Genomic DNA, 10,885 nt, shown 5'->3' on the forward strand with positions numbered 1-10,885 from the left:
CCGGCCAATCCGGAGGGCGCTCCGCGCGTGGTGGGGGCCAGGATCGCGTCTGGCCTGCAGTGCGCAGAGGACGCGGCGGGAGCATGTACCGGCTCCTGAGCCGGAGCCTGGGCCAAGGCCTCCTGCGGGCCGCGGGGCGGCGGTGCCGGGGCTGCTCCGCGCGCCTGCTCCCGGGGCTGGCAGGAGGTCCGGGGCCCGAGGTGCAGGTGCCGCCATCCCGAGTCGCGCCGCACGGCCGGGGCCCAGGCCTGCTGCCGCTGCTGGCAGGTGAGGGGCGCGGGCCGGGCGGGGCCGGCCGGGCGGGGACAGGGGCGCGGGCCGGGCCCGATGACCTCAGAGCCCCTTCCCGCAGCGCTCGCCTGGTTCTCGAGGCCCGCTGCGGCAGAGGAGGAGGAGCAGCAGGGAGCCGACGGGGCCGCTGCCGAGGACGGGGCGGACGAGGCCGAGGCAGAGATCATCCAGCTGCTGAAGCGAGCCAAGGTGAGGCGGCTCCGGGCCCTGCGCCCGGCCGAGCGCGGTAGCCTTTGTGAGCGGGGTCTTGGCGTTGCTGCGCATTACTCTCTCCGCCTCGCCGAAGAGTGGATGGAGGCTCCGCGGGTAAAATTGCCGAGAATGAGGTGGGTCATCCGAGAGGGGATTGGAATCCATCCAGGCTTTTCCGACTCTAAGGCCTGCAGTAAAACCTCTGCAGTGTCAAGTGCAAATGGAGATGGCGCCCCAGGCATCACGCTTTTATGCAAACGAAATATCGGGAACGTTTTGTAGTGGTTTCATCAATTAACCAGCCTACCTGAAATGACATAATTTCGCACGTATATAGCGACCTGAAAATGGCAACTTAGTGTTGGTTATACGGTTCGGTTCTCCTTCTGAATTCTTCCTTTTCTCCACACCCTTTTCTATTTTTTTTTTCCTCCTCTTCTCCCCAAGTTATCTCATCTCTTCCATTGAGCTAAATACCGACTCGATGCCAACAACGTCCAAATTTGTATTTCCAGCCTGTAGTGTGCTACTGACATGCCATTTGCACTTTAGGACGTTACCTGCCTCTCAGATTTAACATGCCCAAAACTAAACTCGATCTTCAATGCCTCCTCAACATACGCTTTCGCCGTCTCTTTACTACCATCAGTTTTTCAGCCTAAAAACCTCATAGTCATTCTTAAAACTTGTGGTACCTTACCATTGCCTTCCAATACACTTACAGTCCAGCAACAAGTCCTGTTGCCAACAAATGGAAAATACGTCTCAAATCTTTCCCCTTTTCTCTATCTCCCTTACTGTCACCCTAGTGCAAACCATCATTGCCACCAACTATGCTCCAGTTGTCTTTCCTGGCCTCCTGTCCTCTTGCAATCTATTCTCCATGCAGAAACCAAAGCGACCAAAAAAAAAAAAAAAAAGTAAATTGGATCATATCATCTCCTTGTCTGAATGTTCTGAATGGCTACCCACTGCATTTGTGATAAAATACAAACTCCTTGCCATGGCTTGCAACACCCCACATGATCTAAACCAGCGTACCTTGCCCACCCGTTTGGCAGTAATCCTCTGGCTCACCATCCTCCCTTCACATCTGTTTCTTTGCATTTCTTCCTCAAAACCATTCTCTTCAGCTTGTAGGGACTTCACTCATTCTCTACCCTCTGTTTGAGTCATTGTTCTCCCCAGGTCTTTATTTGGTTGACTCATTCTCATCCTTACTACCTCAGTTTAGCTGTCACTTCTTTGGAAGGCTTCCCTAAGTCCTATTTAGAGGAGACCCCTTATCATTCCTTTCTGTCATCTTTATAGCTCTTATCATTAGTTGTAATTAAGCTTACTTGTCCTATATGGTCACCTCCAGCCTGCAAGAAATTAGAAAGAGGATGGAGGACAAGCAGCTTCCTTATAAAATATGTTGTAAGATCACATTCCTTCTGCCTGTGTCTCTTGGCCAAAACTTCATCAGATGGCCACATCTAGCTGCAAGGGAGGCTGACCTCCCTGTCACCTCTGTAGACAATGCTCTGTACATAGTAGGAATTCAGTAAATGTTTGATGAATGAGTTAGCTTCCTTCTATCAGTTGGGATGTATACTTGCATACACTTCTGTCTGGTAGCATATGCATCTACTATATGTTTCATTTTCTATTATTTTGTCTTCCTTTTTCAGTTGAGCATTATGAAAGATGAGCCAGAAGAGGCTGAGTTAATTTTGCATGACGCTCTTCGTCTCGCCTATCAGACTGATAACAAGAAGGCCATCACTTACACTTATGATTTGGTAACTCTTATAACCAGTCTGAACCACTGATGAGGAAGGTTGGATGGGAGGGAAGGGTAGTTAGTTCTCCTGATTTATATTCCTGACTTTCACGATGTTCTAAAGCTCCTTTTCTTTTTTACTGAGTTTTCTTTTGGCTTCAGTTTTATTTTTTGTGTTGTTTTGTTTTTTTGAGATGGAGCCTCACTCTGTTGCTCAGGCTGCAGTGCAGTGGCACGATCTTGGCTCACTGCAACCTCCGCCTCATGAGTTTAAATGATTCTTTTGCCTCACCCTCCCGAGTAGCTGGATTACAGGCATGCATCACAATGCCTGGCTAAATTTTGTATTGTAGTAGAGACAAGGTTTTACCATATTGGCCAGGCTGGTCTCGAACTCCTGACCTCAGGTGATCCATCTGCCTTGGCCTCCCAAAGTGCTGAGATTACAGGCATGAGCCACCATGCCCGGCCACAGCTTCAGTTTTTTTACCCTTGGGGTGACCATAAGACCTCTCAATTCCAGACCAAAAAAACCAGTATCATTAGCATGTTTTTTTAAGGAGGAGTGGACCTAGATTTGGTTTATTAACAACAAAGTATGTGCAAGTATTTACTTCTCACATGATTGCTGTTCTGTGCTTCTAGCAGATTAATTGGTGACATGCTTTTCATTTTAAACTTTTTTAAATTTTGAGGGTGAAAGCAAAAGGGAATTTTAAAGTTTTGAAATAAGTAGGAACACAGTATTCTAAACTGAAAAACAATTTGTAATTTGCTTTCAGATGGCCAACTTAGCATTTATACGGGGTCAGCTTGAAAATGTAAGTAAATTACTTTGTAATATCTTGAATTTGTGAAGGAGTAGCCTCAAGGGAACTGTAATAGTAAGGGTACAGGCTAAGCTGCTATAACAAAGAGACCCCAGAATATAGTGACTCAAACAAGATAAAAGTGTATTTCTCTTTATTGTGTTACTCCAGAGATAGGCTAAAGACTGAAGGCAGATAGACATAGGCACCTTTGCTCTCTGATCCAGAAGTCCAGGTTTCTTCTAAGATAAGCCCTCATGTGCCTGGGTGAGCTGACTCACCTCCAGCCTGCAGGAAGGGGGAGAAGATGGACTGTGAGCAGCTTCCTTATAAAATATGATTTAGAAGTTCACGTTCTTTCTGCCTGCATCCCTTGGCCTAAATTTTATCATATGACCATGTCTAACTTCAGGGTGTCCAATCTGCTAAAATTGACTGAATTTCTTTTTTAAGATAAGGTCTTGCTCTGTTGCCCAGGTTGGAGTGCAGTGGCTTAATGATGGCTGACTGCAACCTCGACCTCCCAGGCTCAGTTGATCCTCCCACCTCAGCCTCCTAAGTAGCTGGGATTCCAGGCATGTGCCACAACACTTGGCTAATTTTCTTATTTATTTATTTATTTATTGTAGAGACGGAATTTCACCATGTTTCCCAGGCTAAATTGAGGGGACTCTGTAATCAAAAAGATGGAGAAGAGAATGACTATTAGGAGACAGTTTGTAGTCTCTGCCACAGTGGGTTTGAATAAGAAGTTAATCTCTGAGGTTGTTTTCTACTCATCAGAGAGTAGTTTAAGGTACATAGAGGATGTTGGGGGTCCTGATATTTTTATCTGTTTTCGCTTCAAAAGGGTACTTTTCTGTGTGTGAATGTGCGTGTGTATGGGTATATGGGTTTTACAAGGAATGATGCATCAGACTGGTACTTAGAATCCAGGGTCATTTATATTTTTATATATATATATATACACACACACACACACACATATAATGGGGCCCAATTAAAAGAAAAATCTTTTCCTTATGCTTTTAGGCTGAACAACTTTTTAGAGCAACAATGAGTTACCTCCTTGGAGGGGGCATGAAGCAGGTAAGGACATTGCCTAGTATTGGCCCCCCACTGAAGCAGTTTTCAAAACAGTCTTGTCTCCTGAAAACTCCCCCTAGCCCCACCATGTGCTTTGGTCAGGAAAGGTGGAGTTTCCCTTCTGAGATCTCTATACAAACTGCCATTCTTTCACTAAATGCAACAGCATGTTTGCCAAGGAATTCACAGTTGGCTAATCACTCTAAAAGAATAAAGACTGTGGCTTTGAGGCCACTGTCAGTCTGGAAGTTGATCTGAAATATTCCATGAGAAAATTTTACTTGTTGTGAGTTCCCGTCACTCTGTTTCTCTCACAGGAGGACAATGCAATAATTGAAATTTCCCTAAAGCTGGCCAGTATCTATGCTGCGCAGAATAGGTAAGTACAGCAGCCAGGGAGTAGGACTGTGGGCAGAAAACTTTGACTCTGGGACGTTACATAATATTCATTGTCTACTGGTCATCTGGGTCTTCCAGAAATTGGGTGTCACACTCAAAGTGTTCCATCCCTCATCTTTGAAATTGTCAGTCTTTTTCCAGTTTGCCCCTACTGTTTCCATCAGCCTGCTTAGTGGGGCACACAGCATCTCTGGCTGCCCTGTGACAAAGCTAACTAAGTTTTCTGTCACTGCTTGAAGTGGGAACGAAGTTAGAGTTAGAACTTTAGTTTAACTTTTCCTAGAAGAGGAAAGAGCAGGGTGAAAGCTGCTGGGGATATTAATACTCTGAAGAAGCCATTTTGCTGGTATAAATAGAGTTCAAAGATGAAGTATCTAGGACGTAAGCAGAGAGCTCCTCTAGAGAGTTGTATTTGTGGTGAATTTAGGGAGAGACCTAAGACTAGCTTCCCTTCGGGTTTTAGTGGTGCAGAGAGGTTTGGAGTGACATGGAGCCTGATGCTATAGAAAGGGTGCTCACTGAGGCCAGGCCCTGGCACTGGTCCCTGCTGTCCTACTCACCAGCTCCTTTGTTCCCATCAGGACCTGTGTAGTCTCCTTGCATTTTGATTGGACACTAGATAGGCTAGAGCTTCCTGGAGCCTTTGACTTCAAGTCTTTTGAGGAGCTTTGAGCTTGGCCCATGCCAGGGAACACTGCAGCTTGGTCAATCTTCCTTGGAGTTGTAACAGACATGCCTAGTTCTTGATTGGGTATGAACTCCTAGGGTAAGAAGAAGCCCAGAGCCTAATAAACATTGTTGAGTAAGACAAATTCATAGTCTTCTAGAGGTGAAAACTAGTAACAATTAGCCTCTGAGTTACATGGTACTCTGTACTTTTCAGTTTGTTTTATTAAGAGAAGCATGAGACTAGAAAAAACATGGCCAGATCTGAGGCTTCGAAAGGCTGATATAAGTTAGAAGGGGAATTGTTTGTAGACCTCTTGCTCCGACTGGGAGCGTCTTGTGGGCAGTGTCCACTTGCCCTGTGTTATGGCTAGAGAGGGCCCTCTTGCCAAGTTTTGAGTCTAGGGAAGGAAGGGGATGCTTCTGTTCTTCTGAGAACAGAGCAGAACAGTAGGGTCATAAGTTCTCCCCTAGCAAAGCACTAGAGAACAGATGAGCTTTTTAGTGCCACTTCTGTAAGAAACTAGAGCCAAAACTGAAGAACAAGAACCAAAGCTGAGCTCCTGAATGGAGAAGGGATTTCTGTCACATTTCCTCTGCATCTCTGTAAAAAGCAGCAGTCAGTCGGCCTGCTTGGGTTGACTCAACCCTCTCCAGTTGATTGAGGGTCCAGGGCTACAGAGTTGGGTTAAATGACTTCCATTGCCATAGCTAGGAGTCCCATTTCTGCAAAAGAAACTTATATCAGAGACTTAGAGCTTGAAAGAAATATAAAATGACTAAAGCTCCTCAGAAGCTGTATGAGGTCAACAGTTGGAATCCTCACTGCAGGGTGGCCTGAACCTCTGTTTAGGGTAGTATTACTTTGAACAGGGGTAAGGCTTTCACACATGGAGAAACTGATTCACTGGAGGCCATCTGTTAGTGGGAAATGATGAAGACTGCTAGCTATGTCAGTTATTAAAATTAGGGCAGCATTCCTAGCTTTTTGTGTCTTAAGTTATATTAAATGGATGACTTAAAAAAACTACTTTGAGAAATGGCAGATTTGACACTACTTAGACTTTAAGCAAAGTTCCCTCTTCCCATTTTGCACTTCCTTTACTGATAATGTTTAAACTGAGCTGGAAAAATGAAGATAAAAAGAATTTTTGAAAAGGTAAATGGGCCGGGCGTGGTGGCTCACACCTGTAATCCCACCACTTTGGGAGGCCGAGGCGGGTGGATCACTTGAGGTCAGGAGTTCCAGACCAGCCTGGCCAACATGGTGAAACTCTGTCTTTACCGAAAATACAAAAATTAGCTGGGCATAGTGGCGGACACCTGTAATCCCAGCTACTCGAGAGGCTAAGGCAGGAGAATCACTTGAACCCGGGAGGTGGAGGTTGCTCTGAGCCGAGGTCACGCCATTGCACTCCAGCCTGGGCAACAAGAGTGAAACTCCATCTCAACAGAAAAAAAAAAAAGAAGAAAAGGTAAATGGCTGATTATTGATTTTGCTTTACAGACAGGAATTTGCTGTTGCTGGCTATGAATTCTGCATTTCAACCCTAGAGGAAAAAATTGAAAGAGAAAAGGAATTAGCAGAAGACATTATGTCAGGTAGGAAACCCATTATCTGGGCATTGCCTTTTCTCCACAAAAGGCTTTACTTTACACTTTGAGAAATGGAAAGAGATCTAAATTGGGAAGAGGGAAAGTTACCTATTTTGCAAAATAAGTGGCTGTCTTTAAGGTATCAGCAGAAGTTTTGGAATAAGATGTTTTGTTTAAAATATTTGACTGCTGTTTTGGTGGTTTTTTTTTTTAACCCCCTTGGTGACATGTTCATAATTTATTTGTTAACTTTTAGTTACATATAACTTATGGAAAATCGGGGAGCAGAAGGAGAAGGTGTTTCTTGTATCCCTTAGTTCAGCTACCAATCAAAATGCTTATTACGTTTTAGCCCTAGATATACAGCAAATTAAGAAAGAAGAGAAGAAAAGCTCATGTTTTTACAATTCATCCTCACTCATTCTGGAGGCTAGGAATAGAACCGGATGAGCAGGAAGCTCTCTAGCTCTCCACCATTTTGGGTTTCTTAATTTGGGTTGAAGTATAGAGAATTTTCAGATTTGACATTTATTCACTACCTACTCTATACCAAGAGCTACCAAGATGGTAGGGATATAGCAGTCAACTCTTTTGTACCTAGTTGTCTTCTAACTCTCTTTAACATACAGTAGTACCCCGTTATCCATGGGGGATATGTTCCAAGACCCCGAGCAGGTGCCTGAAATGAATTCTAATACACTGTTTTTTTCTTATATATATGTACCTATGATAAAGTTTAATTTATAAGTTAGGCACAGTAAGAGATTAACAACAACAACTTATAATAGAACAATTATAACTATATACTGTTAACAGTGTCACAGACAGAAGATTCATTCTTATTGTAGATCTTGTCAACCAGCATACAGTTTTTTTTTTTTTCTTACTAAGTTGAGAACTTTCACCTTTTCATTAAAAAGAAGCACTTTATGACTTCTCTTTGTCATATCCAAATTGCCAGTATCACTACTCTCAGACTTTGGGGCCATTATGTAAAATATGGATTGCTTGAGCACAAGTACTGCAACACTGGGTTGATCTGATAACTGAGACTGCTGCTAAGTGACTGAGGCCAGGTGCCGTATACAGCTTGGATACACTGGACAAAGAGATGATTCATGTCCTGGGCAGGATGGAGTGTGACAGTACAAGATTTCATCATGCCACCCAGAATGGCATGCAATTTAAAAACTTAGATTATTTCTGGAATTTTTCATTTAATATTTTCCGGACTGTGGTTGACTGCAAATAACTGAAACCCCAGAAAATGAAACTGTGGAGTAGGAGGGATCACTGTACACCAATTTTTTTGTTTTCATCACTCCACTGAAGCTACCTTTATCAAAGTCACCAAATCCAATGGTTACTTCTCAATCCTTAACTTACTCATCAGCAGCTTTAACTTAGGGGATCACTGTCTCCTACTGAAAATACTTTCACTTGGCTTCTGGGATGCCTCACTGGTCTCTCTAGTGAGGTGAAGGGACTTCCCTACCTCTTAATGTTGGCACGCCTTAGGGCTGTTTTCAGCCCTATTCTCTTGTCTCTCTGCCCCCACACCTAGGAGATATCTTTTAGTTCCATACTTTTAAATATTAGATTTACACCTTCAGCCCCAACTTGCCCCCAAATGGCAGACTTATAATTATGATTGCCTACCCGACATCTTGACTTGAAGTCTAATGGTCATCTCATACTTAACATGTCCAAAATAGGTCTCAGTTTTGCCGCTCACAACTTGTTTCGTCACCAGTCAGCCCCAGATTTGTAAATGGCACACTACTCATTTAGTTGTTTTGGCCGAGAACCTAAGAATTGTCCATGATTTCTTCCTCATTCCTCATATGTAATCCATCAGCAAGTTATACTGGATCAGCCATCAAAATGTATCCATACCGACCATGTCGCATCCCGTTACCCTAGTGCTTTGGTCCAGGCCATCACTGTTTCAAGACCTCAGTACCTTTGTATCACCTTTAGAATAAATTTAGAATCCCGGCATGGACCCGTAAGGCGCTTATGACCTGGGCCCACCCACCTCTTCCATGCCATCTGCTGCTCTCCCCTCGCTCGTTCCAGTCTCACCACACTGGTCTTATTCTGGCACATTCCAAGCTTAGTGCCACCTCAAGGCCTCTTTGCTTGATATTCCTCCTACCTAGACTGTTCTCTCTCACCTTTCTCTGGCCAACTCCCATACTTCACTCAGGTCTCTGCTCAAATAGCACTTCCTCAGAGTCCTCCCCTCACTAAAACTATCATCTCTTCCCACCTTACTATTGCTCTACTCCTCTTCCCTTTACTTTTCTTCATCACACTTGAAAGAAGAGGTGTGTGTGTTGTGTGCTTGTGTTTGTTTCTCCACTAAAAGTATGTTTTTGTTTAAAAATTTTTAGTCTTTGTCTTCCATATCAAAGAAGGATAGAGACTTCATCCATTATGCTCACTGCTAAATCCTCGGTGCCTAGAACAGTGCCTGGCAGATAATAGAGGCTCAATAATTACTGAATGAAAGAACAAAAGACCCAAGAAAGACCAACAAGTAAATCCAGTTTCAGTGCAGTGTGGAAGTTGTTTGAGGAAATCCACAAGAGGTGTAAAAACAAGTCTAGCTGTCAAGTAAGTCACTTCTGAACTATTTACACCTTTGCTATCTTTCATTTATAGTGTTGACTATGGTTTCTTAGGAGTGTAAAGCTATATTTTCTGACTCAAAAAGTAATACCAGTAAACACTGAAGAAAGTGTAGAAAAGCACTAAGAAGTAAAGATCATCTATAATCATACTACTAAGAAAGAGCTACTGTTTTATTTATTACTACGGCTTTTCGGGTTACATTTTAAGAAATAAATTTGGGATGATACTGTATATCCTACTTTGTAACCTGAGTTTTAAAAATTTAGTAACATACTATGAAAACACCTGCCGGGCGCGGTGGCTCACGCCTGTAATCCCAGCACTTTGGGAGGCCGAGGTGGGCGGATCACCTGAGATCAGGAGTTCAAGACCAGCCTCAACATGGAGAAACCCTGTCTCTATTAAAAATACAAAATTGGCCGGGTGTGATGTTGCATGCTTGTAATCCCAGTTACTCGGGAGGCTGAGGTAGGAGAATTGCTTGAACCTGGGAGGCAGAGGTTGCGGTGAGCCGAGATCATGCCATTGCACTCCAGCCTGGGCAACAAGAGCGAAATTCCGTCTCAAAAAAAAAACAAAAAAAAAAACACTTTTTTTTTTCCAGGCAAAGGAATTCTTGTTAGATAGAGCAAGCTAATTTCTATTATAAATATTATTTTTACATTTTACTAGTTGCACAGTATAGAAAATGTGTTACATGATTGTTCGTCGTATTTTTTCTAGAAAAGAAATAAATTCCTACCTATTCAGTTTTGCACAAAGCAAATCCATTATCAAATTTATGTGCTTTTTATTGACACAACTGTCTCTATCCTAGGATAACATTACTTAATTATATAAAATTATATTACTTAATTACATAAAACCTTGCTCTAGAGTAATTATTTTGTTACCTATGTTGTAGACATATGTGTACTTACTGAGGAAATGCCCATAAAAAATTAAGTGGAAACTTTGGTTGCAAACTAGTATAGTTAGTATGTAGACTACAGATAGGAATGGAACAAAAGCTGAATGATAGATATCAAAATATAGGCAGTTACTCTCTTTGGTAGGTAGATTTATAGGGAATTTATATTTTATTTGTGTTTGAGTATTCTATAATTTTGTAAAAATTTATATTTTTCTTTTTAATTTCCAGTGTTATCTGTTAGAATAAAAAGTCAAATAATATAATAGTACAAAGCTTAATTTAAGAGAGCATTTTCGGCCGGGCGCGGTGGCTCATGCCTGTAATCCCAGCACTCTGGGAGGCCTAGGTGGGCAGATCACGAGGTCAGGAGATCGAGACCACGGTGAAACCCTGTCTCTACTAAAAAAAATACAAAAAATTAGCCGGGCATAGTGGCGGGCGCCTGTAGTCCCAGCTACTCGGGAGGCTGAGGCAGGAGAATGGCATGAACCCGGGAGGCGGAGCTTGCAGTGAGCCGAGATTGTGCCACTG

General features: G+C 43.1%; 1 protein-coding gene across 2 annotated transcripts in view; it reads left to right on the plus strand.

Moving 5' to 3' along the window:
- The first annotated feature begins 3 nt into the window (after positions 1-3).
- The window catches only part of LOC116463820 (tetratricopeptide repeat protein 19, mitochondrial), a 29,802-nt gene continuing 18,920 nt past the window's right edge, over positions 4-10,885 (plus strand). The window contains exons 1-7 of one of the 2 annotated variants that reach the window (XM_032147083.2): positions 4-267; positions 353-480; positions 2,157-2,267; positions 3,031-3,069; positions 4,090-4,146; positions 4,461-4,522; positions 6,716-6,810. In XM_032147083.2, the coding sequence (XP_032002974.1) occupies positions 84-267; positions 353-480; positions 2,157-2,267; positions 3,031-3,069; positions 4,090-4,146; positions 4,461-4,522; positions 6,716-6,810 (676 nt within the window). In that variant the 5' untranslated portion in view covers positions 4-83. Of the gene's footprint in view, positions 268-352; positions 481-578; positions 618-2,156; positions 2,268-3,030; positions 3,070-4,089; positions 4,147-4,460; positions 4,523-6,715; positions 6,811-10,885 lie in introns of those variants that run through there. The other variant, XM_032147085.2, reaches the window with a different exon arrangement.

This window comes from Hylobates moloch, unplaced genomic scaffold (genome assembly GCF_009828535.3).
Source record: "Hylobates moloch isolate HMO894 unplaced genomic scaffold, HMol_V3 SCAFFOLD_69, whole genome shotgun sequence".
Classification (NCBI taxonomy): domain Eukaryota; kingdom Metazoa; phylum Chordata; class Mammalia; order Primates; family Hylobatidae; genus Hylobates; species Hylobates moloch.